This window comes from Thermobia domestica, chromosome 18 (assembly GCF_964235325.1).
Source record: "Thermobia domestica chromosome 18, izTheDome1.hap1.1, whole genome shotgun sequence".
Classification (NCBI taxonomy): Eukaryota; Metazoa; Arthropoda; class Insecta; order Zygentoma; family Lepismatidae; genus Thermobia; species Thermobia domestica.
Window position 1 is genome coordinate 125,264,892 of NC_137471.1, and position 27,346 is coordinate 125,292,237.

The window sequence follows — 27,346 nt, forward strand, 5'->3', positions numbered from 1 at the left end:
AACGAAATTGTGCACAGATATTGTAGACGTAAAATGAGGGAATTCGTGTTTCGTATTTTTCTGGATAAAACGGTTGTGTGGGTCACGGACCCCTTTAAACCTTTAATCACGAAATATCAAAAGTGCTAGTAACAGTATGTCAGAAGTGCCTAAAGGACATGAAGAACTGAAAAGAAACAGTGCCGTGCCGTGGAAAATGAGCGCCTGGGGTGAGAGTATACGACGGGGCTCCCCAGTACATATGAGTGAGGTCGATAGAGCAGCCCCGAAGCGCCACCATGCTTAACACGAAGCGTAAGAAAATTTTCAAAAATAAACCCAGCTTTTCCTTGATTTTGAACACTTTTTATTACTTTTTCCTTTCATTTTATATGTATATTTCCTTTTTCCTCTCTAATTTTGCGCCCCTTACTTCAGCGACCGGGACCGTCTCTCCTCTCGCCTCCCCACGGCACAGTATTGGAATGAAACTTTGTGTAGGGACAATACACAAAAAAAGAAATGAATACTTTTTTTTTGTTTTCTTCTGAAAAACGGTTTTAGGGGGGAAAGCCTCTACCCAAAAGTTTGAAAGTTGACGCCCGAAAGGCAAGAAGAAGTGGACCGAAGTGAACGAAATTGTGCACAGATATTGTAGACGTAAAAGGAGAGAACACGTGTTTCGTATTTTCCTGTGAAAAACGGTTGGGTGAGGCCAGTGCCGGCGAATTGGACGTTAAAAGTGAGGGGGGGCAAGACATGATCTGAATATTTGTGTATTAATGTTAGTTTCCCTGGTTGTTTCTAACACTTTGTTTGCCGAAAGATTGTATAACTAATAGGATACTATCTTTTTCAGTTAAAGTACTGTAACTGAATCATAGTTAAAGTTAGAGATGCAAAAAAGCCGGCTTTTTTGAATCGATGGTTTTTTTCACATAAAAAGCCGGCTTTTTTGGGAAAAAAACGAGAATTTTGGAAATTTTGACTTTTTTCAACTTCATGATTTTTCTATCTAAATAGCTTTCTTATAGTATATTCTATAGTTAGATAAGAATTCCACGACCTGAATGTCATATTTCGCTCTGAAATTCACCATCAAGATGGATGGAGCACATGTTTTACGAATTAAAGCAAACATGAAGAATGTAGTATTTGAGGGTAATTTTAGAGGCTATTTAACTTTATTTTAACTTTTGAGTTATCGACATCTTTTTTCTTCTCTAGTTTGTCATCCGTGTTTCATTTCTAAGAGCTTTTAGTACTCTAGCTTCTAGCGCAAAAGTTAAACTTGCCCGTTTTTCTATTTATCCGTCAAAGCGTACGTTTTTCAATATATCCGTCAAACCGTACTTCCACATTTCTGTTATACTGTAGCTGTGAAGTGATTTAGCATTAATTTTCCGGACACAACCTTGAATACCAATTTATACTAATAATCAGTAGCGGATTTAGAAAAGTACTTTAGGAGGGGTTTTTCTGATTGTTTCGTTTCCTAAAAAGTCCTAATTTTATTTGGGAAGTGCTTGAAGTTTATGAGTACAGGCATAACTAATATTTCGCTTCGTTTATATGTTTAGCAATAATCTTCCGGATACAACTTTAAAAATCATTTTATACTGAGAATCAGTGGCGGATTTAGAAAAGTATTTTGGGAAGGGTTTCTTACTAATGTTTAGTTTTTTTAAACATTCGTAATTTTTATTTGACGGGAGCTTAAAGTTTATGAGTAAAGGCATAAATAATAGATATTTCGTTTGTTGCAGACATTCCGTAACTTTGGGGAACGGGCTTCAGTCCGAAAGACCGCCCCCCTAACCTTCGCAAAACCGTCACTGCTGGTAATTAGTAATGATAACGATTTAAAAACAATAAAGAAGGAAGTCGCCCAACTCACAGTACACGCACTATTTCTACATTCACAGATGGAATGAAGAAAAGCTTTGTCAGAATGGTCGAATGCTGGTTGAATCCCGGACTTCCCGATAGAAGCTCAAAAGCTAATCACACAGTCATGTTTGTTGTGCAGTTGTATTTAGCTTAACTTAAATATATTCCGTAGTCTTTTTTTTTTTGGGGGGGGGGGGAGTTCCGTAATGATATGTTGAATCCCTCTTGTTAAAAATTCAGAAAACTTGAGGATTGGGTAAACTGTGATGGTGGTTCTATAAAACTTAACTGTAGAATTTCAAGAATATACAGAACCAAAAGCTCTAGATGTTCAGCCTTTAAGTGTATCATATAAATCTAAGTATTTCTCTTATGTTTATTTTAATTTTATTTTGTTTCAAAAAGAGGGTATGGAATATTTTGAAGTAAAAATACTACATACTATTTTGCTAGTTATTTGTGTATTCTTTAAAAAGAAGTGTTTACTTTTAGGGTTGGCTGGTTAACACCAACTTTTTTTTTTAATAACTGGTTTAAACCACAAAAAAAATAAAAATAATGAAAAATGCGAATCGTGTGAACTTCATGGTGACGTTTCCAGATATCAAACCACCTGCAATAGTTTTATTTCCCTTTCACCTTTTAATCAAGGTGTCCCATGTTCAATTCTCGGTCGAACCACAACGCTTCTTTCATGCGTAACCCAAGTAGCGGTTCGGATGTCAGTTTAAGCGAAAGTCTTCTCCTTAATAACCTCGGTATTTCGTAAGAATGTTAAGCCTAAATATACGAAACAAACCAAATTGTATATTTCAGCATGCATAAATGCCTGTTGTTTTATAAAGAAGCCAATATTGCTTAAATATATTGATAGAAATTGGCAAAATTTATCGATTGCCTACGTAGCTTCCAACATTAGCTTGGATTGGACTTTCAATGATATCTACGTACCGGTACTAAATTTGTAATTTAATACCTCAGTTTTAGCTTACTGATTATGGTACGTTGACCTTTAAATTTTACATGCAAAGCAATAACAGGATTTTCCCGTTATTGTCTTACATTTCAAGTAATGACGGGATTTTCCCAATGGCTAGGGCGGGAGGTTCTCAACTTAAGAAATTTACTGACCGCACTTCTTTAAGCTTATGGGAGTTCTTCCGGCATAACCCCGCTGTTGCATAATAACATCAAGGCGAAACAAACTTATTTCTGTGAATATGTAATATAAATACATAAAGCAAAAAATCTAAGTCAAAAAAGCCTGGTTTAAACCAAAAAAGCCTGGTTTAAAACATACCCCCAAAAAGGGTTTTCGGCATTTTCAAAAACAACCACGGTTCTTTCCAACTCTGCTTACTTTTGTATATAGGAGGTTAAAAAATTCTTATTATATACATTGGTTAATCCTGTGGAATTCATAATTTAAATATGTTGAAGAAAAATTGTTTGAAATATTTTTTCGAAATTCATAGTTTATTTTCGATGTTTTATATTATTATCAGCATCAACCACTAATTAAATGATTTTTTGTGTTATAGAGAAGCGATACAAAGTCTGTTTTATCAATTTAAAGCAGTATTTTGAAAAAAAGCCCAAAATTTCCCAAGCAAAAAAGCAAAGCAGAAAAAACCGAGTTTTTTTTTTCAAAAAAGCCGGTTTTTTCCGAGCTCTTGCATCTCTAGTTAAAGTACTCTATCATATTTTATTAAGTAAATTGACATGAGCAACAGAAGTAGGTACTAGCTCTTTGTACTCTTGAACAACGAAGGTGTAAGAAGAAAGTTGATTCCTTGCTCATGAACATCTTAAAATTGTATGGAAAATTGTGTGATCAGATTATTTAATAACAAATTTGCAAAACAAATAAATAGAAAGAATAATATTAATCATAGTAATGAATAATGAGGCTTGATTTGTAGAAGTTACATTGAAACTGGGGATTAATGAACAACTTAATTTTTAATTCCACACATTCTATTAAGTGTATGTTATTACTCTTAGAAAATGAAAGACAGTGAATACTACAAACATATGCTACATTTAAAGAAATATTTACTTTTGCAGCTTCCCGAAACATGTTTGTTGCCATTAGGTGGTTTTCATTTTTTTTTTTTTTTTTGACCACATCAAAATAGAATACTTAGAATCACTCCACACTTCAGTTATACAAAATAATCCTAAAACCTAGAATTATGTTGAATTCACTAAATTTAATTGAATACACACTCGTACAAACAGAACACACCACTTCAGTTGTATATTACACTGCAAAACAATGGAAAAGGTAGAAGTTGTTTCATATTACTCCCTTTTTATACTATTAGAAAGAAGACAAGGCATTTTAGGGACTGTCCATTTTTGTGCAATTAAAGAACAACTTGTGAAAAGCTTTTTTTTTTTTTTTTTTTTTTCGAAATGTTCTCTCAATTAGTTTCAAAGCGGCTAATACATCGAGCCCTTGTAAGAAGTAGTGAAAGTATATTGGAATTGTGATCCAATAGGTTAATTTTTGGGTTATTTTCGGTGGCCATTGAAACCCAATTCCTGTAGCTTTTTTAACTACACGGGAAGACAACCAATACGTACTCACGCAACGGCAAATATTATATGCCATCATTTTTTTCTATAGACCAGTAATACATACAAAAATTTTACATTTCCAAATGAAACTATATACCTTAATGGGCTACTTCAAAAAAGTGGGGGGCAACTGCCCCCTTTGCCCCCTAATCGCCGCCCATGGGTGAGGCACAGATCCCTCCAAATCTTTGATCACGAAATATCAAAAGTGCTAATAACAGTATGTCAGAAGTGCCTAAATATGAAGAATTGGAACGAAATTTTTTGTAGGGACAATACATAAGAAAATAAACGAATACGAGTTTTTTGTTTTCTGCGGAAAAACGGTTTTAGGGGGAAAAAGTCCCCTAGCAAAATTTTGAAAGTTAACGTTCGAAAGGCAAGAACAAGTGGACCGAAGGGAATGAAATTGTGCACATATATTGTAGACGTAAGATGAGGGGAAAAGAAGCTTGGGTGGCGGAAAGAGTAGACAAAAGCGAGTGAAATTGTGTATAGAATGTTGTGGCCCCAACACTGTTTTTCCGCATAATTAACGACACGTGTTCCTTTACATTTTATTTATTTATTTATTTATTTTATTTTATTTTATTTTATTTTTTTTTTTTTTGAGAATTGTCTCTGTACAAAGTTTCCTTGCAATTCTTCATATCCTTTTGGAACTTCTGACGTATACGTATTTGCACTTTTGTTATTTCGCAATCAACAGGGTTTCGAAGGTCCGTGTCCCACCCAACGGTATTTTTTCTTTCAGGAAAATACGAAACACATATTTCCTCATTTTACGTCTACAATGTCCGTGCACAATTTCGTTCACTTCGGTCCACTTCTTCTTGCCTTTCTGGCGTTAACTTTCAAAATTATGGGTGGGGTCTTTTGCCGGCTAAAACCGTTTTTCCGCAGAAAATAAAAAAGCTGTGTTCGTTTTTTTTTTCATATTATCACTTCACAACGTTTCGTTGCAATTCTTCATGTCCTTTAGGCACTTCTGACATACTGTTATTAGCACTTTTGATATTTCTTGATTAAAGGTTTGGAGGTGTTTGTGCCGCATCCAACCGGTTTATCCAGGAAAATACGAAACACGTAATCCTTCATTTTGCATCTATAATATGTGTGTTCAATTTCGATCACTTCGGTCTGCTTCTTCTTGCCTTTCGGGCGTCAACTTTCAAAATTTTGGGTGGGGGCTTTTGCCACCTAAAACCGTTTCTTCGCAGAAAATGAAAAACACGTATTCGTTTATTTCATGTGTAGTATCTAGCTGCCAAATTTTATGAAAATCGGAGTGTTAAACTTGGGAAGTGTTGCGTGTTAGTATCAGAGCCGTAGCTAGGTGGGCGCGGGGGGGCAGCCGGGTCCCCAGGCGCTGATAGCAAGGGGCGCAAATGACAACAAGAAAGGAGAAGTGTTGTAAATGAGTAAACGGTGCGTCGCTCCTAAGGGGTTTTGGCACCCTCTTAAACCAATAATTGCGGAAATAAAAATATCGCATATCCCATAATTGCAGAAATAAAAATATTTGTCTCTTATAAATGTTTGGACACTGAATATGAATATAAAAATATAATGTCCTCCTGCACACTATCGGTGAATAGTACTCTTAACACTTTGCATATAGCACTACAGGACAAGAACTGTATTGGTAAAAGTTACCTAAAGTATCTGTTTTAAACACGTCGCCTCTTTGCTTGTTTCTTGTGAGGAACATCTGGAGCATCTCTTGGAATCATCCAGCAGAAATCCGCTAACATTGAAACTGACCACTTTCCTTTGTAATGTTGTTCCATCGCGGGAATGTGGTGATATCGCTCTCCTTGCTCGTCACTGAAAGATCCACAATTCATTGGAAAGACATCAAGTTGGGAATGGAGGAAGTGCATTTTGAGTGACATATTGCACCCAAGTTTCTCGTACACAAATACCAATTCTTCTACTAATTCTTCGTAATTTTTGGCTTGGTTGTTGCCCACGAATCTGGTACAAACATTGCAGAAACAATGCCATGCATGGAGCTCATCAGCACTCAGAATAGATTCAAACACCTCGTCTTGCAATAGCTTGCGTATTTGCGGACCGATAAAGACTCCCTGCTTAATCTTTACTGTACTTAGACGCGGAAACGTTTGACACAAGTATGCCTATGCTCGTTCATTCCTGTTGAGGGTCTTCACAAATGCCTTTATGAGTCCAAGTTTGATGTGCAATGGCGGTAGCACAAAGCTTTGTGGGTTCACGAGAGGTACATTTGAACTGTTCTTTTCGCCTGGCAACAAAGTTGTTCGTCGCGGCAATTCCTTTTGAGTATAATGGACATTCTTTGCACAACTATCCCCCTCACATATGTAACAATTGTACTTTGTATAGTCACCCTGTAGACCAAGCAAAATTGCGATAACCTTAAAATCACCACAAACTAACCACTTGTGTTCACAATATTTTATAAGATCCAGAACGCGTTCCAACATGGGATAACTTTCTTTACCTAGGGGTGCATAAGCAACAGGGATTGATGCTGATATCTCCTTACTGTTGTACAGGAGCACAGCCTTAAGACTTGTTTTGGAGGCGTCTATAAACAGTCTGCAATCTTCTACTTTGTACGAAATCTTCAGTTTCTGCATCAAAACTGGAATATCATTACAAAATACTAACTCATCGGTGCAGCAGAAATATTTTGCAAGATCTTTTTGACGATCGCGTAGAGTTGATACCCTAGCTGTATCCTCCAGAAGGATGCACTGCTGTAACCTAGATGCTAAGAACGCAGCTTTAGTCTTTGGCAGTTCCAAATCTCTAATCAGGTCATGAAGCTCCGCTTGTGTGAGTCGGTGTGGTTCAGGATATTTGGTTTTCGGCTTAAATGAAAGATCAATGTAATTGGTATGTGGAGCAGGTTCCCTTCACATTCATTCTCAGTATCACTTTCCATCGGAATGGTAGCCGGGGGATCGGGAAGAGGCAATCCTTCTCCATGGGCCACTGAACGAATGACAGTTGGTATCACTGGGTATTCGATATTCCTCTTCTTCTTCGTATTTATACCTTTTTTCTAGAGGGTAGCATGCAAAAGTAGATGTTTCCACTATGGTTTGTTGGTTCACGCCAAATGGCGGGCACAGCAAAGCGCATGGAAACGTTCTTCCCATGCAGGCATTGGGAATAGATGAACAGCTCGTACAACAAACGTGAAGAGCCTGGTCTCCATGATTTATCTTGGTCTCCAACACGACACCCAAAGTATAGTAAATAAGCTCTTCGCACTGCAGCAGTCAATGGCCGCTTCCTGGAACCACACATCACGTCCACACATTGTAGCACACACTGTCCACCGAATTTTTACAAACGTGGGGCACTTTCCTTGAATCACTGACACTTCGCAATGAAAACGATATGTAGAATAGCGACAATGTCTTCACTCACTACTTTCAAACTGCTGGTTCATCAGTAACACAAACAGTCTGCCAAACTACTGCTTGAAACACGACACGAATACGATTAGAGACGTTAACTGGAGCTAGTTCCAAATTGCAATCATTGTCTCACGTGACTCATGAGACGCTCGCACTAGCTGTTGATAACGTACAACGTTGCCAAGTCGAATATGCAGCAAATACTTGTCAAGAACGACACTTTGTACAGTGTAAGACAATAATTTCAAATCATGCACTTATAATGTCCCATAGCATTATATGCAAAATATAAAACGCTAAATTACTCAGAAACCTGAGCCAGGAGAGAATTTTAAGTGCGATTTTCGCGTTCTATGGCCAAAAGTCAATAAGAACGGCTACTTTCGTTCCTGTAAAAAATAAAAAGTGAAAAAATGTTGAACAGTGATAATCAATACTATGTAAAATATACAAGAAGAAAAGTAAAATTTGTTTTAAATTTTATTCGGATGATTTTTTAAGCAACTAGCTTGTGATTAAATATAAGCTAAACATTTTATGGTTTAGTTTGTTATGTAACTTAGAAGCTGCAAAAGAATACCTTCAATATAATGAATAGTAGACAATATTTGTAGTTGACCTATTATAATATTAAGATTGCAAAACTGCACTAATGATCGTGTATGTGGAAGCGTCCTGTATATACATGTCGGCTGTTATTTCACATATCAATGTAAGTTCTTCAAAAATCTTGGCTATGTTCAATTATTAAAATGTACTGGTGCAAATCCAGTGGGGATGAGGGGGACATGTCCCCTCCAATCTTTGAACTGGGAGACTGTCCCTCCAATAATCTGATTTGAAATGTGTTTCTTGGGGAGAAATGTGATGATTTGTGTCCGATTGCCACAAAGGAAAGTGAGATGAAATTGATGTTCCTCCAGAATAAGCCTCAAATCTGCCCGCTTCCCAATGTTGAAGACGACTCTGTTCCCCTAATCCTCCACAGCATTGCTTTTTAAATCCATAAATATTTTAAACATCACTAAAAAATGTGGGAACGGTCATACCCAGTGGCGTATTTACGATTTTGTTTCGGGAGGGGCTTTGTTAACTTTCGGGGGGGGGGGCTTTGCCTGGAAATGTGAAAATTCTGCAAGATATTTCATTTACTTTACTATACTAAGTAAGATTTCGGGGGGGCTTAAGCCCGGAAGCCACCCCCTAAATACGCCACTGGTCATACCTGTCCCCCTCAATGTTGAAGACAAATTTGCGCCGCTGTTAAAATGAACAATATATATATATATATATATATATATATATATATATATATATATATATATATATATATATATATATATATATATATATATATATATATATATATATAAAAGAAAAAAAAATAATACTATCTGGGATAATAGGCTCTTGCAAGAAGTGTTAGGTTTCTTTCCACATATTTCCACATCAAGTGCTAGAATCTTTCAATAAATCATTAGTTTCAGAGAATGAAGGCTTTTACACTTCTTTTCTCCGAAATGTGTATGTGTGCTTTTGTTATACTGTTTCTTCCAATAGTAATTGATCAAATTCGTTTTCTGGAAAGAAAGAAAGTAATATTTTTGATCAAGCAAAGCTGTGATTAGTGTAGTTTGTTTAATGGGTATATGATAAGCAATCGAATCTCAGATCATTTATAAAAGATCGATATTGGGAATAATATATGTAATATGCCTTTTGTAATGAAAATCAGTGTTTCATTGTTTGCGAAGACCAAGGTGACATTAAGTAGTGGGAATTGCATATTTTTGAGTAGCTTTGTTAACCGTTTCAAAGGAAATGAATAGAAATTATTCTTACAGGTGACAATGGACAAGCATGACATTTAAATGGATATCCATTAAGAACACTGCTTGATAGATGGTTTATGTAGAGTACAGAAAATATGAGACCTGCGACAAGGCATATATTCACCAGTAAGAGTCATTTCCCCGAAATAAGAACATTGCAAATATAATTCTCAAATCGAACAGGTTTTTAGTTGACTTTGCGGAGCAGTGATTCGACGAAGGCTTAAATTATTATTAATTGTTCACGCCGATATAATGTTCATGGCAAAAAGTTAAACATTTTCAATTCAGTTGTAATTTAGCTTGAGGAACTGCAGCTGCTATTAGCATGATAAAATAGACTTAAACTAATATTCGAGTTCCTCTTGTTTCGAGTGCAATATTTCCAGTGGCGTATTAAAGGGGTCGTTCTCGGGCTTAAACAGCCTCGAAATAAATTTGTTGTGTGCACAACTTCATTAAAATTTGTCGGCACCCAAAGGGAAATATATAAGAGGTTATTCACGTGTTGTGTATAGCCCCCCGAAACAAAATCCTAAATACGCCACTGATATTCCTAACATGAACTGAACCTGTGTTAATTGTAGCTATGCAAGAAGGAAGCCTGGCATTTTCAGGTATTCTTTGTTGACTTTGAAACGTTATTTCATTTCATTTATTTGCCTGTTTCATTAACTTACAAAACCGAGAAATTCTCATATAAACATTACAGTTGTCAAAGAAAAATATCATACAATATTGTCAAGTAGCAAAGGTTTTCATCATACATATTGTACCTGTGCATCTTTCAAAAATACAAAACGATGAAATAAGATATATCAAGTATATAAACATTATCATTTACAACGAAATTAGGTAACCGTTTGTACCACACCAGGCATGTATTCACGAATAAGTATCTGTTACCAATTCTTCATTTAATGAATCGTTTAAATATTCCTGAATAATATAATAGCATTTTATTGCGAGTATGTTAAATAACTTATTACGAAAGACAGAAACATTAGTCATATTCTTCAAGTACAGTACATACAGGCCCGTAGCCAGCCCGAAAATGTAGGGAGGCCCGGTGGAAGTTAAGGGGACCCGATCCAAAAATATTAGTTCATCCCATATTATAGTTCATTTACAAGTTTACCGTGAAAATTTTACAGGGGGCAAGTAAAAATTTAGGGGGAGTCCGGCCCCCCTAGACCTCGCCTGGATACGGGCCTGAGTACATAGGAAGTTTATTATATAACCTGACACAATTCATATACTACACGATTTTGCTTATATTAGCATATTTGTAATGGATCAAAAATATGTCACTGTCTTGTCTTGTATTATGGCTATGAACATTTTTGTTAAAGGTAAAAAGATACCTGTTCTTCACAGTAAACAGAATAGATTTATAAAGTGGGAAGTGTTAAATATTTGCTTCTATGAAAACTTTTTTTTCGATTTTATTGGTGTATGCGTATAGTATAGTTAATTTCCCAATTTTAAACGTTAGTTATATTTTATTTTAGCCAATGGAGACTGACAGAAGTGACATTTGTGTGGTGGAATGTTGGATTCTTTTATCTTTTCCGATCGATCAGCATATCTTCTTCTGATACATTACTATGCAGAAACTACCCCATAAATTAATTGTATTAGTCTATTGTGCGTAAGAAATCGTATTGCAGTCACTCAAGATAAATCATATGAAAGACAGAGCACAAAGCATGCAAAAGAAAGTAACCTATTATTGACCTGATTTAAGGTAAGTTAATAAATTTCGAATCTTTTAAAACGTTTTTCAAGAAAAGCATTACTAATAGCTTCACATTGTCCAATGTAACATTTTCTTTCTTTTAAAAGCTAGAACTAAAGAAAATTACCAATGATTTCCATTTGGGAAAGTAAATGTTTGTTAAGAGTCTTCATCCCGGCGAAATTAAAATACCGCTAATTTTACAGTAATTATGTGATATCTTCAAATAGATAAAAGATAATTGAAATATGGAACAAGAGCGCCCTAGACAATATTATTTTGCGTGAGGTACCGTTATCACAAGTCACCTAGTGGCTTTCCGTTTTCATCTGTTTAGAAACGCGAAAATAAATGCCGATTTTCAAAATGGCTCGAAATCGAAAGCAGGTAAGTGAGTCGTGATAACGGTTTCTCATGTAAAATAATATTGTATAGGGCGCTCTTGTTTCACATTTCGATTATCTTTATCTATTTGAAGATATCACATAATTACTGTAAAATTACCTCTACCTGTGCTTAAAAATAACAGTGTCACGTACACATCACGTGAAGGATCTTGGCTCAATTAATATTCAAACCGGAAGTGGAAATATATTTCTAGAGAAATTAGAGTGGATAAGTTTTGAAACAGATATCAGAGTGGAGCTTCAATATTTTCTTGGGACACTTAATCGATTGGAGGAAACAGCCTCTCGCTATCTACTACCGTTTATACTGTATAGCGATCAACTTTGATGCATGAATAGGTTGGTTTCTGTCACTTTCGGGTTGAATACAGGGTTAAGAGAGAAAATGGTATCCATTATTAGAACGGTATTCGATTTAAAAAGAAAAACAGTTTTTCGTTTTAGCTCCATAAAGATAAATATTGAAAGTGGAGCTTGTATTAGATTTATACAGGGTGGCCCAAAAGTAGGTATACAGTACCATACTGCATTTTATATCATTTCCTATTGTTATCCATCAGGCAGACATAGTTTATAATTTGTTTTTAATGTGTTTTTACTTACATTTTAAGCTAGGAAAAGCCAAAACAAATAAACCCATAAACTAGGATGTTATACTTGATCAATGTAGGGGTGTATACCTACTTTTGGGCCACTCTTAGTAAAATATAAAAGATTTGTAGAAAGTGTATTCTTGAGACAGTTTATCGATTCTAGGAAACTGCTTCTCGCTATCTATTACCGCTTTTGTTCTACAGTGATCAATGTTAAAACCGGAAATGGCTAATTCCTACATTTTTTTTTTGGTAGATGAGTCATCTCCATTAACGATCTTGGTTCTTAATTTTTGATCGTCTACTCGTACATCTTGACTAAAATTGATGTTGATCCTTTAAATAGTTCTTCAGATTTTTGTCGTCCACAGACGGACGAACACACGAACCGACATTCAAACAAACTCCTTAAAAAATTGATTCTAATAAAAATAGAAACGGGAATTTTCATAATGATTGCAATGAAATGTTCCCACTCAACGATTGTTTCACTATTTCGTCAATATCGTCCTCAGAGGCATATTAACCATATCAAGATCTCATTCGAGGCTGGTGGGTTGGTCCTGTAATTCGTCTCTCTTGGTAGTTAAATATTGTGATGGGTAGCGGCTTGTACTGTGAGAATTGATCTCGTATGAAAGTCTATGTACTCCCAACTATACCACGTTCAAATCCCGGTCGTCAGAAGTAGGGCCTGTCCTTTATAACCTCGGTGGTAAACAAAATCTCAATATTCATTAAGCTGGGTGTTAGAAATCTGACGTTTTATAATATTAGAAAAAGAAACGGAGGAAACTTAAGAGAAGTTTAAGAACTGTCTTAGTACCAATCAATTTTAAAGTATTGTTATTACTATTGGGGAGACTAAGTTTATGGAAACAATTTCAATTTTGACTAAAATTGATTTCAATGGAAATTTTAGTATTTACCCTTTAGGATACGCACTTCAATGGAAGTGTAATGTACTCACAGCTACCCTAATATACTCATTCTTCTCCCCTGCTTTCCCCATCCCTCAGTTTAACTATGTTATTCTGTTTATAATTGACGTTTGGAACGTATCCTCATACCTTTCGGTTCCTCGTCGGAGGTGAATTTGGGACAGGTGAGAGGGCGTCATTGTCTCATTTGGAATTATTACCTTAACTCCCTGTCGTTAGTGTCAGCTCAATGGAGGAATCAAGGTTAGCCAACCTGAGCGTTAACGTGATCTACCGAAAATGTACCCGCCGCGATCGACAGTTTGGCGATCACTGTAGTATATGCTAGCTTAAATGGGAGTTATTCGCATGGGAAGAATAGGTTTAGGGAATATATTTACAGCTGTTTTTCCGTGATACGATCACAAACAATTCTCAACAACAATAAAAATTCGGTAAAAAGAAATTCTTATCTTAAAATACCATCTTTCTGATATTTTAATGCTAAAAAAATTAAGTTTAAATGTATTTTAAAAGAGAAGAAAAACTGGTTACTATGTAATAAACTAAAAAAAAATCACTTTTGTTCCCACTAATTTTTTAAAGAAATTAAGAAAAAAATATTGTCGAATTTTCGCTGACGACTTTTAGCATTATCAAAACTAACGTAAAGAAGAAATTTGGACAGGGATAGGAGTATGGAAATTAAATGTTTATGCTGGAAAATAAAAATGTCTCGTTCCTCCACAGACTTCAGATAGGCTATATGAAATCTTTTTTTCTTCAACGGTTGGTGAGGTCGGTGTCACTTTCAAAATTTTAAAGAATAAACATTTAATTTCCAGACTAATATTCTTACTAAAGCACTATACTTTATTCCGGTGAATTTTGTAAAGAATTAGAGGAGCAAAAGTCAGTACTCTTCAGTTTAATCATAAGATTGCGTTTTAAGTAGTTAATATCAGAAATGTTGCTATGCAATTTAAATAAGCAAAATAAGCCCATGTTAAACCTTACCTCACATTTAGCATTGGAATACAGTTACTATGAGCGCTTTTTTTTCCTTTAAGGAGCACTCTTGGAGGAGAAACTAATATTGTAAAAACCTAAAGCTTAGCTATGGTTCACTCATGTACCAAAACTCATCAAAATTAATGAAGTGATCTGTGTTTCAGGTAGTTGTCCCGTGTGTATAAATCGTTAACTGCGTAAAGTGTGAACACAAAGCAAGAAGTGGGATATGGAAATGTCAAATGATGCAAAATAGTGTTGCTTTTCCCACAAAGCCACCCGTCATGGGACCTTGGCCGTTTACTGGAAGATTTTAAAAGGAAAGGTATGTAATTTATGTTATTGAAAAGACATGTAAAAACAAATACATTTCTGTAGGATTTCTTTCTGTGGAGCACTTCTTAGGAAATCGCCACTATTTAAATGTAAGTTTGTGGCACAATCGGGTACTGCGTATAAATTATAAACTGCTGAAGATAAAAGGATGAAACAAAAATAGATAAGGAAATGTCATAGGGCGCATTGAATAGAGATTACTGTTTTATCTATAAGACTCCTTATTATGGGGCACTGGGGTTCACTCAAAATTTTAAATAGATAGTTTGCTATTTTCTGTATCATTGAAAATATATGTATATATAAAAAACACTTTAATTTTGTAGAAATAAAATTTCTGTGAGGCACGATTTAGGAAATGTATATCATTCAAAGCTTTGTACAGTAGCTGTTAAATACGTACAACATGATATAAGGGAAAGTTTGTAAAACTAAAGCAGACGAAATTCAGACGATCACGCACAGGTCTCAGTGTAAAAGTAAATTTTGCGAAGTGAAATAGAAATCGCGTGATATGACATATACTTGTATATAATCACGTGATATCACTGATGATTAATTACTGATGGATTCATAAGTACTGCATCTTTGTTTAGAATTCGTGAAAATTTCCCGTTGAACATCAGGGCGTTTTATCTTACAATTATACTTGGAAGAGTGGTGTAATCATAAATATTCGGAAGATGAGATCCAGAAAGCAGATAGAATCGTCCCCATCCCAATTTGTGGGAGTCCCTGTTGTCATATGGAGAATCACTTGTAACTTGTTCATCTTTGTATTTTTGGATCTAGTTTCCATTGAACTTTTTTTCCGAAATGTTAAGGTGGGTAGGGCGGAAAAGTGACCATTTGTGACCAAAAAGATGCCTAATTTTGTTAGATTTTCTGGAGATTGTTTAGGTGGAGCGTATCGACCTTGAAGTTTCGATAGTGATTTGGGTATGCAACACGCACAACAATTTCACAAAAATGTCATCATTTGGATATTTTATGTACTTTTTTCTGTATTATGGTCATTTATTGTTTTGTTTATGACAAATATGCTAAATTCGTGCCACTCAGGATTAGTTCCCTTTGTTTTTGGCCGAAAAGTGTCAATTTTAGGCTAAAAATGCTTTTTTTTTTCTATTGATGTTCTCCAATTGATTTTGCGTTTGAGTTTTATTCGAAATTTTTCCGATATAAAACACTAAATAAGAGATTTTGCTTTCTAATTTCTAACAGTTCCTCAATTACTGTCCAGTGCTCCTCTTATTTTCATAGTTTATTATGCTTTGGAAATTACCCAGAGCTTACCACGAGGAAGCTGGACTACAAGGTCCATCCACCCAAAATTATGTTGCCAAACATCAGTGTATGTGCTGTTAGCCGCCTGTTGGGAAAACGTTCTTGATACAATCGTCTACTTCATGGCTGTTTCGGTGTGCCTTTCCATAAACGAGATGTACACTATCTACCAAAAAACTCACCGGTCTATTTGCTAGGACGTCGCCGTAAGGAATCCAGAGCAACCTGCAAGACGCCAGTCATTTGTTTCGGTGCAGAAGGCATTATCAGTGATCGTGCGTCAGGCGAGGAGTCAGTTTGACTGAGGATGGCGCAGACAAGAACTTAGTGAGTTCGATAGGGTAGTCATCATCGGCTGTCATATTGCGGGTTTGTCGAATCGTGCTATTAGTGCCCAATTTGGCCACCCAAAACCAACGGTGGGTGATGTAATTCTGAAATGGAAATGTAACTGTGTCACCAGTGTCTCTAAATGGCCCAGACGACCCAAGAACTTCACGGACAGGACCAGAGAGTACGAAACGAGTGGTATCCAGCAATCGCCGTCAGCTGCATCTGCCGTCCAGCATGAGTTCTATACTTTATCGGGCACATTAGTTTCACTAAACACTGTCAAGACAGAACTGCATGCACTTGGTTTCGATGGTAAAGCAGCTGCCCACAAGCCACACATCACTCCAATGAACAAAGCCAGGAGGTTTGCATGGTGTAAGCCTAATCGAAATTGGACCCTACACCAATGGAAACATGTGTTATGGAGTGATGAATCAGCTACACGTGTTTCATGTCAGATGATCGGGTGTGAGTGTGGCGAAAACCAGCGGAACGCTTTTTACCAGACTGCAATGTGCTAACAGTGAGATCTGGTGGTGGTGGTGCAATGGTGTGGGGAGCATTTCGTTAGTTTGGCCCAGGCCCGCTTGTTGTTGTGCCTGGTAACATGACGAATGCAAATTATCTGGACATTTTGGACAATTCAGTTTCCCACATTGTGGAAATTCTTTGGAAAGTACCTATTTTACCATCAGGATGATAATACTCCTTGTCATAAAGCTGCCAATGTTACATCGTTGTGTGACATTGTGCAACGACTCCAGTGGTTTGCTGAATCACCTGACATGAATCCCGTGGAACATCTGTGGGATGAAATGAAGCGACATTTTAGGTTCAGACCAACTCGTCCAAATTCACCTTCCACACTTGGAATCGCCTTGCAGGAGGAGTGGGCTGCCATCTCACCTGATACCTATCAGTAACTGGTGGAAAGCCTTCTTCGAAGGATACATGCTGTGATCCAGGCCAAATGAGGCTCTTCCCTTTCTTCAGGGCATGAGAACGTGATGATTTGCTTCATTCCGAAAGTTGTGGAGTGACTGGTGACTTTTTGGTAGATAGTGTATATTAACCAGCTCGTGGATAGAGTACACCACCATTATTCTGTTCAAGAACTGACAAACAATTGGGCGCGGTTATGTGTAAGTCACAAATTACCACTATTTTGATTAATACTTACATAACATCACACATCTGGACTACGTAATCTACATACAATGCTCCTTTAGGGTTGCCATACTTCAAAAACGAAAATCCAGGACGCTACTAAATTAAGAGATTCTTTGAAATGTTTAAAATGAAAAGAAGGGTTATATACTAGTTTACTTTCTTCCATTAGATATAGTTATTCAAATATTACGTAATAACGTGTTTTAGACATTTTAATAGATTTTCTGCTCCCTAGTTAAGCAAACGTAAACATCGTAAACATCGTAAACTATGTAGAGTCCCGAAAACTCGGCCTAATGTGAACCGAAGGGTGGCCGAGTTTTTGAAAATGCCGGGTGATCGGAAATGGGGTTAAAAGAAAGAATAAATACGAATGTTTCCTCAGAAAATACGGTACTGTACTTCAATGTATTGGTTGCCTGACAAGTAAACCTTACGTTTGGGTGAATCGAGTTGCTGACTGAGACCCATATGAGAAAGTAGTAATAAATGTGGTCAGTATTTCAGTGAAGTTGTAGATAAATAATTGTTGAAGATAAATCCAACGGTATAACCATTTTTGCTTTATCATTAACCAGCACAAAATTAAATGGGAATAGAGTAATGCAATAGATGACTTCGGGCTAGAAGTTAATCAGAAATACAATGGTGGCGTTATACCGTTGGATTTATGGTAATATTTGCTATTAATAAGGTGTCACTGTTATGCGTTTTCTTTAAAACTTTTGTCTGATTCAAAATGGCGGATTTGAACATGGCCGCCATCAAGGCAACTCTTACCATAGACCTAATATTTATCCACCTTCTTTTTATTTAATTATTATCATTAACACAACATTTACAAGGTGGAGTAAAGGACTAATACATATGCTGCAACAATATTTAATTTCCCTGTAACTTTTAACCAATTGTGCGTAAATCAAAATTAACGTCACCATTGTTCTTCTGATTAAATTTGCGCCTTAAATCATGTATCATATGATAGTATTCCTATTTTAAAAACTTAACCTTAATTCAAAATGGCGGATTTCAAGATGGCCGCCGTCAGGTATACCCTTACTATATGACTTTTCCCTAGTCCTAATATGTACCCATATACTTGTTATTCACCTTTTGTCGTTACAAGAGGTCTTACAGGGCTTTTACCTCCAACTGTATGAAGAATATTCTGTACTTCCATGTGATGTTCTGGTAACTGTATCTCCTAAACCCCTGGAGCTTCGCACCTACAACTTCACTGAAATACTGACCACATTTAGTACTACTTTCTCATATGTGTCTCAGTCAGCAACTCGATTCACCCAAACGTAAGGTTTACTTGTGAGAATTCAACAGAGAATAAACGGCTCAATTACCCTTAAAAAAAGGAAAAGTATGTACTCTATGAAGGCATAGATCCTTTACTATACATGAAAATGAAAATTAATAAATACACACTATACAATAATTTACATGATAAGACAGACCTCAGAAAAATACTTGAACGGGTCTGTGCGCGTTTTTTCGCCCTGCCAGGGTGTTACCGAGTTATCAGGGTGTGATCGAGTCTGACTCGTGTATTCAAGTTTTTTTTTTCAACTTTTGAATTGCCATACTCAGAAGATGAAGAGAATAAAAATATACTAATCCTGTGTTAAAAGCAAACTATAATATTCCCTTCTTTTCTTCTTCGCTGAAATTCCGGGCATTTAAGCGTCCAGAGAAATATTTTCGCGACGCCGGGACGCAGATCTTGATTCCGTGACGGTCCCGGATTTTCCGGGACGAATGGCAATCCTATACTTCTTGGAACAATTCAACCATACACGAACGCCAGACTAAACTTCAAACTGCGACATAAACAACAGACAGGACAATCAATGGCCAAGTACACTCTCTACGTGGAATCCAGCTATGCTGAGACGTCCCAGCGCCTCTAGCGTAGCCTTCCCTATCACTTACCTGAAATAAATTGGAGCACATTCTGAGGGTATAGCATCATTGTCGGGTGCATTCCTTCAAACTTGTACCATTTTTCCTGGTTTTCCCATTTTATGTTTTCTATTTGGAATGTCATCGTTAGGAGTAGTTGAACATACAATAAATTGTGTTACTTTTACTTTTTATAGCACAACGTGACCTGTGAGCAATAGCAAATTTTTCAGTTTTATCTTTCTAATTTTCGAGTGCGTGACGGTATCCCAGCACTAGTGGGATATGTAGATATTTGTCGTCAGTTTTTTACTAGCCACATTCACATGTCAGCATTACGTGAAACATAGTTTTCAGTTTTCTGGATCTCCATAAGGGGGGGCGCGGTTACTCAGGGGTAGAGCGTTCACCTTCGGTGCTTGGGGTCCCTGGTTCGATCCCAGCTCGTGCCGTGTGGACTTTGTGGTGGACAGACACCGTACTCGTGGGTTTTCTCGGGATTCTCCCGTTTCATCCCACTTTCTTCATTCCACAATTTCACTCATTTCTCATTATCACCGTCTCCTTTAGCCTAACCGGCATAATCGTGGGACGTTAAACTTAAAGATTTCATTTCATTTCATTTTTGGATTTCCATAAGGGTATTCTCTACTTTCTTTGAGAGTCCCTTTGCGCACTTTTAATTGGGCCTCGATTGCTGCACCATAGTATTCATTGTATAAGACTTCCTTTGCTTTTTTTTAATCCGACATTGCTATCTTTATTTCATCTTGCGTTATTGTGCTTTAAATAGCCTGTGGTGACTTTTGGATGCCTTCACTCGCAAATCGTGTCGCTTTCGATATGTTTTCACATGACACTTGTCCTTGTCTCCAAGCTGTAGGTCTACATCTCATATAGCTTCGCTACTAAAAGGGACGCTAAACTAAAAATTAAGTCAAATCAATACTTGTAGAATCACCTCCTCTCATAAGCGTGGTAACATGTAGTTAGCAACATTATTTATATAGAGAGAGAAATGAAAAAGAAAATGAAATGAAATGAAATCTTTGAGTTTTACGTCCCACGGTTATGCCGGTTAGGCTAAAGGAGACGGTGATTATGAGAAATGAATGAAATGGTGGAATGAAGAAAGTGGGAGGAAACGGGAGAACCCCGAGAAAACCCACGAGCACGGTGTTTGTCCACCACAAAGTCCACACGGCGCGAGCTGGGATCGAACCAGGGACCCCAAGCACCGGAGGTGAACGCTCTACCACTGAGCCACCGCGCCCCCGAGAAATGAAAAAGAAAGGAATAAGTTTCTAGTTTGAAACCTGAAACAATTCGGTAAATTAGTTCTATTTAAATAAGTATTTGTCTGAATGCCCATTCACAGCGGATTCTAAAAGAGTAAGTTGAATTGAGTTGTACGTTCCATGTTTATGCGTGTTAGGCTAAGAGAGGCGATGATTAAAACAAGTGAATGATGATGGAAGAATTGATGGAATGAGAGAATGGGAAGGAATGGGAGTACTCCGAGAAAACCCACGAGCACGATGTTGGTCCACCACGAACTTACTTGGCCAGAGGTCGAACCAGAGGCCCAACGCACCAGAAGTAAGCGCTCTACCACTAATACACCGTGTCCCCAAGAGTTAGTTGAGTAACAGAGCTGAGGTAGTACATTAGTTGCCTTAGTCTGATTACAAGTGCTCCATTTTGTGTAAGGAATTATATTTTGAAGTTGGTGGTATTGTTGTTTGTACAAACTGTATACCTGAATATTTAATAACAAAAATATTTACTTTTTTAATTTCAGATCATGTTTTAAAGGAAAGGAACAACTAAGTTTTGTGCATGGAGAAACTACTTCTAGCTCTTGTAATAGTCGTAGTTATCAGACTAGTAACAGGCAATGTCTCGAACCATCAACATCTGCTAAGCAGTCTTCAACTTACTCAAGAAACACAACAACTGTACTTGTCGCAGTCAGTTTCGAAGATTTGTTCAATTCATTGCAGAAGAACTAATCAGCTCAACATCATGTTTTCTTTTAAACAGCCGTATTCATTACAACTTCATGTGCAAACGCTTTTTCTGAACTGTCGCACATCTTATTCCATATATTCATTGAGTAATCAAAACCTGACAGTTACTTCTAAATATAATGAGCGTTTTAATACTGGGCACGAGTGTTTTCTCATTTACGTAGAAAGTACTGAATCTGTTTTTAGAATAATTAATCAGGCCAAAGAACTCCCATTTTGGAATAACATAGACAAGTTTATCGTAGTGTTTACTATGTTACCTGTGGACTTGCGAGAAGTACGCACTACATTTCAATTCTTTTGGACAAGAAAAATATTAAGTGTTGAAACTGTAGCTCTAGTGAAACAAAATGGCTGCCTAAAAGACAATAACATAGACATAAGTAATTGTAAAATATTCTTCTCGTACAACCCATTCAACAGAAGTTTGTCGCCAAAGATGGGTGGAGAACTTGACTCAACTCTTCAATTAATCGAGAGAACACCGTCAGATGCTTCTCTTTTATTTCAGGACAAAACGAGCAACGTTTTTGGCTATCCCTTGTTAATAGCAAGATTTGATGCAGGCATGGTTTCGTTTAGAAAGGCAAAAGATGGAACACTATTCCCGGATGACGATCTTATGTGGACCATAATAGTTCAGATGAATTTCACACCCACTTTTATAGGAAAACTCACTGAAGATGAACCAGAAAAATATGATGTCAGGGGTCTCCTATCTCTGATTCGTTCCTCAGAAGCAGACATTTCTTCAAGCCCAATAAGTATCCGAATGGAGAGGTGTAAAGACGTGGATTACATTGTACCTCCTGTGTTTAACCATTTGACATTCATTACGCCACAAGCAATATCCGTTTCTCATCTGATGCGTTTCTTTCTTCCTTTTAGCGATTATTTGTGGATCATAATATTGTTATTGTGTATCTTCATTGTATGCCTAGAATTATTCACTCAACGCATTCTTTTACGGCAGAAGAAACGCAAAGGTGTTTCGGATATTATATTATATGTTTTGTCCATTGCATTACAGATATCTGTACCACAGCCAGAACGAAATTTCTTCAGAACATTATTCTTAATATATGTAACAGGGTTCTTGGTAATTTGTTCGTTATATCTTAGTGCGGTATTGAGTGTAATGGTTAATCCTCACAGCTATCCACCTTTAAACACAAGAGAGGAAATAGCGAATTCAGAATTTCCGGTGGACATCTACGGCTTCTATTTTGGAATACTTGCCGATGCTTCGGACGTTGCTTTGAGGCAGATCGCAACCAGAACGAGGAAAACGACCGATGGAATAACTTCAATGAAGATCCTTGCTGCTAAGCAGGATAGAATAGTGATTGATCAAAGAGGTCTTGCCCTTAACATGGCTAACAATAACAGATCAAGTGATGGAACTCCCATATTTCATGTGTCTACTGATAGTCTCGGGATGGTTCTTTCGTCATACCCCCTTACTAAGGGATCCCCTTATCTTCCAAGAATGAATATATTGATGAATAGGCAAATAGAAGCAGGTTTTACAAGCAAATGGAGAATTGCCTCAATAACTGACGGTAAGAGTACTAAAGGCTTGCTAATTAGGAAGGAGAACGAACCATTATCTGTTCGTCACTTGGAGGCAACTTTCTACTTTCTTTTGTTCGGTCTCAGCTTCAGCCTCTTAATGTTTATGGCAGAAAGATTTCGCTTTAATTTATTGCAGACCTGTATGAAAGTGCTACTGATTAAGGAATTGAAACATCAATAACCGAAACAAGAATTTTGTTTCGAAGAAAAATCAGATGAGATCGTATTTTTCAACATGTGTGAATTGACCGTACTTTTTCATAGCAGAATTTTTACGTATCTTTGGTTCGATTCCTGCCAATGCAATTGTTTGTGTTAACCTTGTGTAATGACGCAGTTGGCAGTTCTTTGAACTTAGAGATATGAAACCCTGGTCTATATATCTAGATGAACTTGTAATGGGATGACCACATATCAACTATAAATAGCCGTCAAAATGGGCACATGATTTTATATGCTGTAACGCTAGAGAGATACATATCGTTCGACAAGAAACTGAGAAAAATACTGTTGTTGAAATTCGTCTTGTACGCTTTAATAATATTAAATCATACTGTACATAAGGTTTATATGAAAACAAATATATGGAAGTGAATTATACCATGCAATATAAAGGTGGTGTATAATTGTAATAGGTAGAGAGGTTTAGTAAAATGCTTCTCGTATATAAATAAACTAGACGACAATATTATATAGAGGAGAGGTGGGTAAAATGTTCCCTGCAAATAAAATGATCCCCTACCCCTAGAGCGGCAACTGGTGGAATGTATTTAATGGAAGCCATATGAAAAGGTTAACGATCCCGGAATCACTTTATCTTAGGATTATTCCATTTTCTTAGGGATCATTTTGCCGTTTTTGTTTATTTGACTAAAAGTAATCTAGATGAGCATGATAATGAAATCCTTGGAGATAGGCCTATTTTAAGTGGTGTCCAGCAAAGTTCATTGAACCATTCTAGGCCTACTGTTCTGAAAGCTGCTGCTCCAAAAGAAAAGAATATAAAAAGAAAGCAATGATTTTTAAAACGAAGAAGTTGAAAGGCGCACGAAAGAATATCAAGTATCATCTGCTTTTGACGACAAATCCATGACAGATACCGAGTGTATCTATTCTCATGACTTACATTGGAAGTCTGCCGGAGGTAAGGATTGGATAATGGGTCAGCAGTTCCAAAAATAGGCCCACGATCAGGTGCTAGTGTTGGTGAAGATGAAGATTTCTTTATGTGTGACAAGTGTTCTGCCACTTAAGCTACAAAGAAGTTGACCCCCAAAAAGCATAACAGAACTAAGTGTCCAAGTTGAACAATGTATTAGCCTACTTTACCAAACTATAATACTATTATTACTAACATACTTTAACACAGTACTACTACACCCTGTACTCCATTTTTTCTTGAAAAAATATGATCATTTTTATAAGTTCACAAGATTTTTCTATTATTTGCAATGGAAGGATCATTTTACCCATCGTCCTAAGGCAAAATGATCCTTTCGTAATAGGTTCTAATTTCTGCCAAAATAATATCGAAGATGTTTATTGACAATGTTTAAAATTGCACGTTAGAAGCCTCAGATAGCAATTTATCCTACCGACACAATTATTACAATATAGACCATTAGAGCTAAGATTTGGAGGCCAACTTGTCTTAAGGGGATCATTTTATCCACCCCTCCCCTACATATTTAATATTGTCTATTATATATACATATGTAATGCAAAACGAAGAAACCTGAAAATAAGTATTTCGTATGCCTGTTTTTGTGTATTTAAAAGGCGTTTCGTTTAAGTGTGTTTCGTCTCTTTGCTTCTAATTTAATATTTAGAAGTTAGTCTTAAATGAGATCACTGAAACTCATAATGTGTTTTTAGTTTAACGTACAAAATATTATATAGAAATCTCTGGTTTATATCATACATGACTACATTATTGTTTAATGCAATAGAAATATATGAGTACAGTATTATCTTTCAAGATGGCATCAGGTACGCAGCTGTGTGCTATGCGTTCTAAAGACATTTACAGTAAGAAAGTATTATTAATTGCACACGTAAAATTAGATTCTACGTGAAGAACTGTTGAAACTGAATCAAGATGACAATAAAATATCTACGAAAAAGTAGAATCTTTACATTGGTATGTAAATATGTAAAGCACCTGGAAAATACGATATTTAAAATAAGACTACACTACTTTAAGATACATCAGATGAAGATCAAATGATCCTGATACTGATAGACTACCATGTACTATAATCTACCATCTGTAGTAAGAGTTATTCTTAAGTACATATGATCACCGTGATAGCAGTCAGATAAACATAGTTGCACAAAGATTATAAAGTCTCTCTTCTGAACACACAAATATGAATAGACTCATGAATTGGTACAAAATGTCAATGGGTATAGTTCTTAGGTCTGATGGACTAAAAACATGCACACAAAAAATCTAGGAATGTTATTAACGCGGCATTAGTCGCGCGAAGCCTTATTCCGCATTAATATACTTTCATGAATAATTTCTTTAAGTTTTAGCGGAATTCTTAAAAATTTTTGTCTAGCTTTCATTTGAATCACTGATTGGAAAAAGGGAATAAGTGCATCAGACCTAAGTTTTCAAAAACGCTAAAGAAACCTTCCCGAGGCGTTGTTTGTTTGTGTTTGTTGCAAAAAGTGTATAATTGATTACTTGTAGCCAAAGAACTAACAAACACTAAGACAAGAAGAAGAATCTTGTATTGCAGCACTCCAATTGGTTAGATAAGCTTAAAAATAAAAAAAAAAATATTCCCTTTTTCCAATCAATTAGAGTTGGACGCAATTGTAATTGTCTGTAGGGTATGTAATGTGCAGTTTATGATAGAAAGCTATGAAAATATACATGCTGAATACAATGTTGTATGTTAATCTTGGATAAATGTATCCGAACTATCACGCATGTTAGGCTTCTAACACTGTTATGTCACTGTTCGTTTTTTTTTTTTTTTTGTAAAGCAAATGTTATTTGTACAGCAAGAAAAGTAATACAATAGACAGCTGAAAAAAATACGTAGCAAAATACGTTGTCAAAATAAAATGACTTTACATAGGGTCCTATCCGTCTGCATCTTCGTCTTCTACAGTTTCTTGGTCAGTGGTTTTCCATGAACAAATCATCCTATAAAACTTTTTGTATTGTTCAGATATGCATTTGATGATTTGTGAAGAATCGTTTATCTTTTTCTGATTGATCGAGACCTGCCAATCGTATGCCTTTGACGTTGGCAGTGGAACGTTTGTGACATTACTTTTGAGTAATCGAAAAATATCAGTTCTTAGTTCATTGATAAACTTATGAGCTTGCCTACATAACCTAGAGAATCTGCTTTATAAACAGTATCTTTATTTACGTACTTGGAGTTTCACTGTTTTGTCCACAATGCTACCTGAAGATTTCTTGTAAAACGGTTACCACCAATGTTTAAAATCTAATATTTCTTCATTGACAACTTCGTAAACCTGAAATGGAGTATCAGTATTTCTTGCATTTGTAACCATGTGGTTATACTGTGCTGGTAAATAAATGCGATTGTGTCGTTTGAGTTCTCGTTTGATTATAACAAAATTTCGGTCACTTGGTAAAATCTGTGACCTCTGATAGCCAAATATTGCTGTACAGTGGTAAAGCGTTATGACACGATCAGACTGAAAAGCATTAATGTCATTGTATGATTGCAGTTTTGGTATTGTATGATCACCACTTGTATCACTGAAAACACGTAAATCTGTAACTGATTGGGGCAAATATTTCTCTATATATTGTGCAATGCGAAGACAAGGCGAAGTATCGTAACGTCAGCAGAGGGCTCTAATGGTTGTCTACATGCACACAGTCTCACAGTTGTGGTGGTATCCTATAGTGATTGGAAGAAGGAAATAAGAAACGTAGTTATTCCCTTTTTCTAATCAGCGAGATATTTTGTCTTCTACATTGGTCATATAGAGTTGCCCAAACATTCCTATTTTCTACTCAACGATGTAACTATCTCAAAGGAACACTTCTGCTATCTCAGGTTAAAATCGCAAAAAATTGTACTTATTCCCTTTTTCCAATCAGTGGTTCATTTATACATTCATTATTATACTTATTTATTTATCAACACAAGAGGCATATGCCCATTTAAAGTATTGAAATATTATAATCCATTTTTACAACATATTTAGTGATTTACAGAACATTGTACACATCAATTTCATCATGTTTTTGACATAATTTGTTATTGAAAGAACATATTATTCAGAATGGTGACTACAGCATTATGTTGGTCCTAGCATTTTTGCAATAAAAGACTTGTA

The 27,346-nt window shown here is 36.3% G+C and overlaps 1 protein-coding gene across 5 annotated transcripts in view; it reads left to right on the top strand.

Annotated features, from left to right (window-relative positions):
- The window catches only part of LOC145674785 (uncharacterized), a 141,972-nt gene extending 114,655 nt beyond the window's left edge, over positions 1 to 27,317 (top strand). Inside the window, exons 1-4 of one of the 5 annotated variants that reach the window (XM_081744993.1) lie at positions 9,495 to 9,625; positions 11,209 to 11,444; positions 14,531 to 14,691; positions 21,205 to 27,317. In XM_081744993.1, the coding sequence (XP_081601119.1) occupies positions 21,243 to 23,189 (1,947 nt within the window). In that variant the 5' untranslated portion in view covers positions 9,495 to 9,625; positions 11,209 to 11,444; positions 14,531 to 14,691; positions 21,205 to 21,242 and the 3' untranslated portion in view covers positions 23,190 to 27,317. Of the gene's footprint in view, positions 1 to 9,494; positions 9,824 to 10,207; positions 10,315 to 11,208; positions 11,445 to 14,530; positions 14,692 to 21,204 lie in introns of those variants that run through there. The other 4 variants (XM_081744992.1, XM_081744995.1, XM_081744994.1 and 1 more) reach the window with 4 other exon arrangements.
- Positions 27,318 to 27,346: the final 29 nt, after the last annotated feature.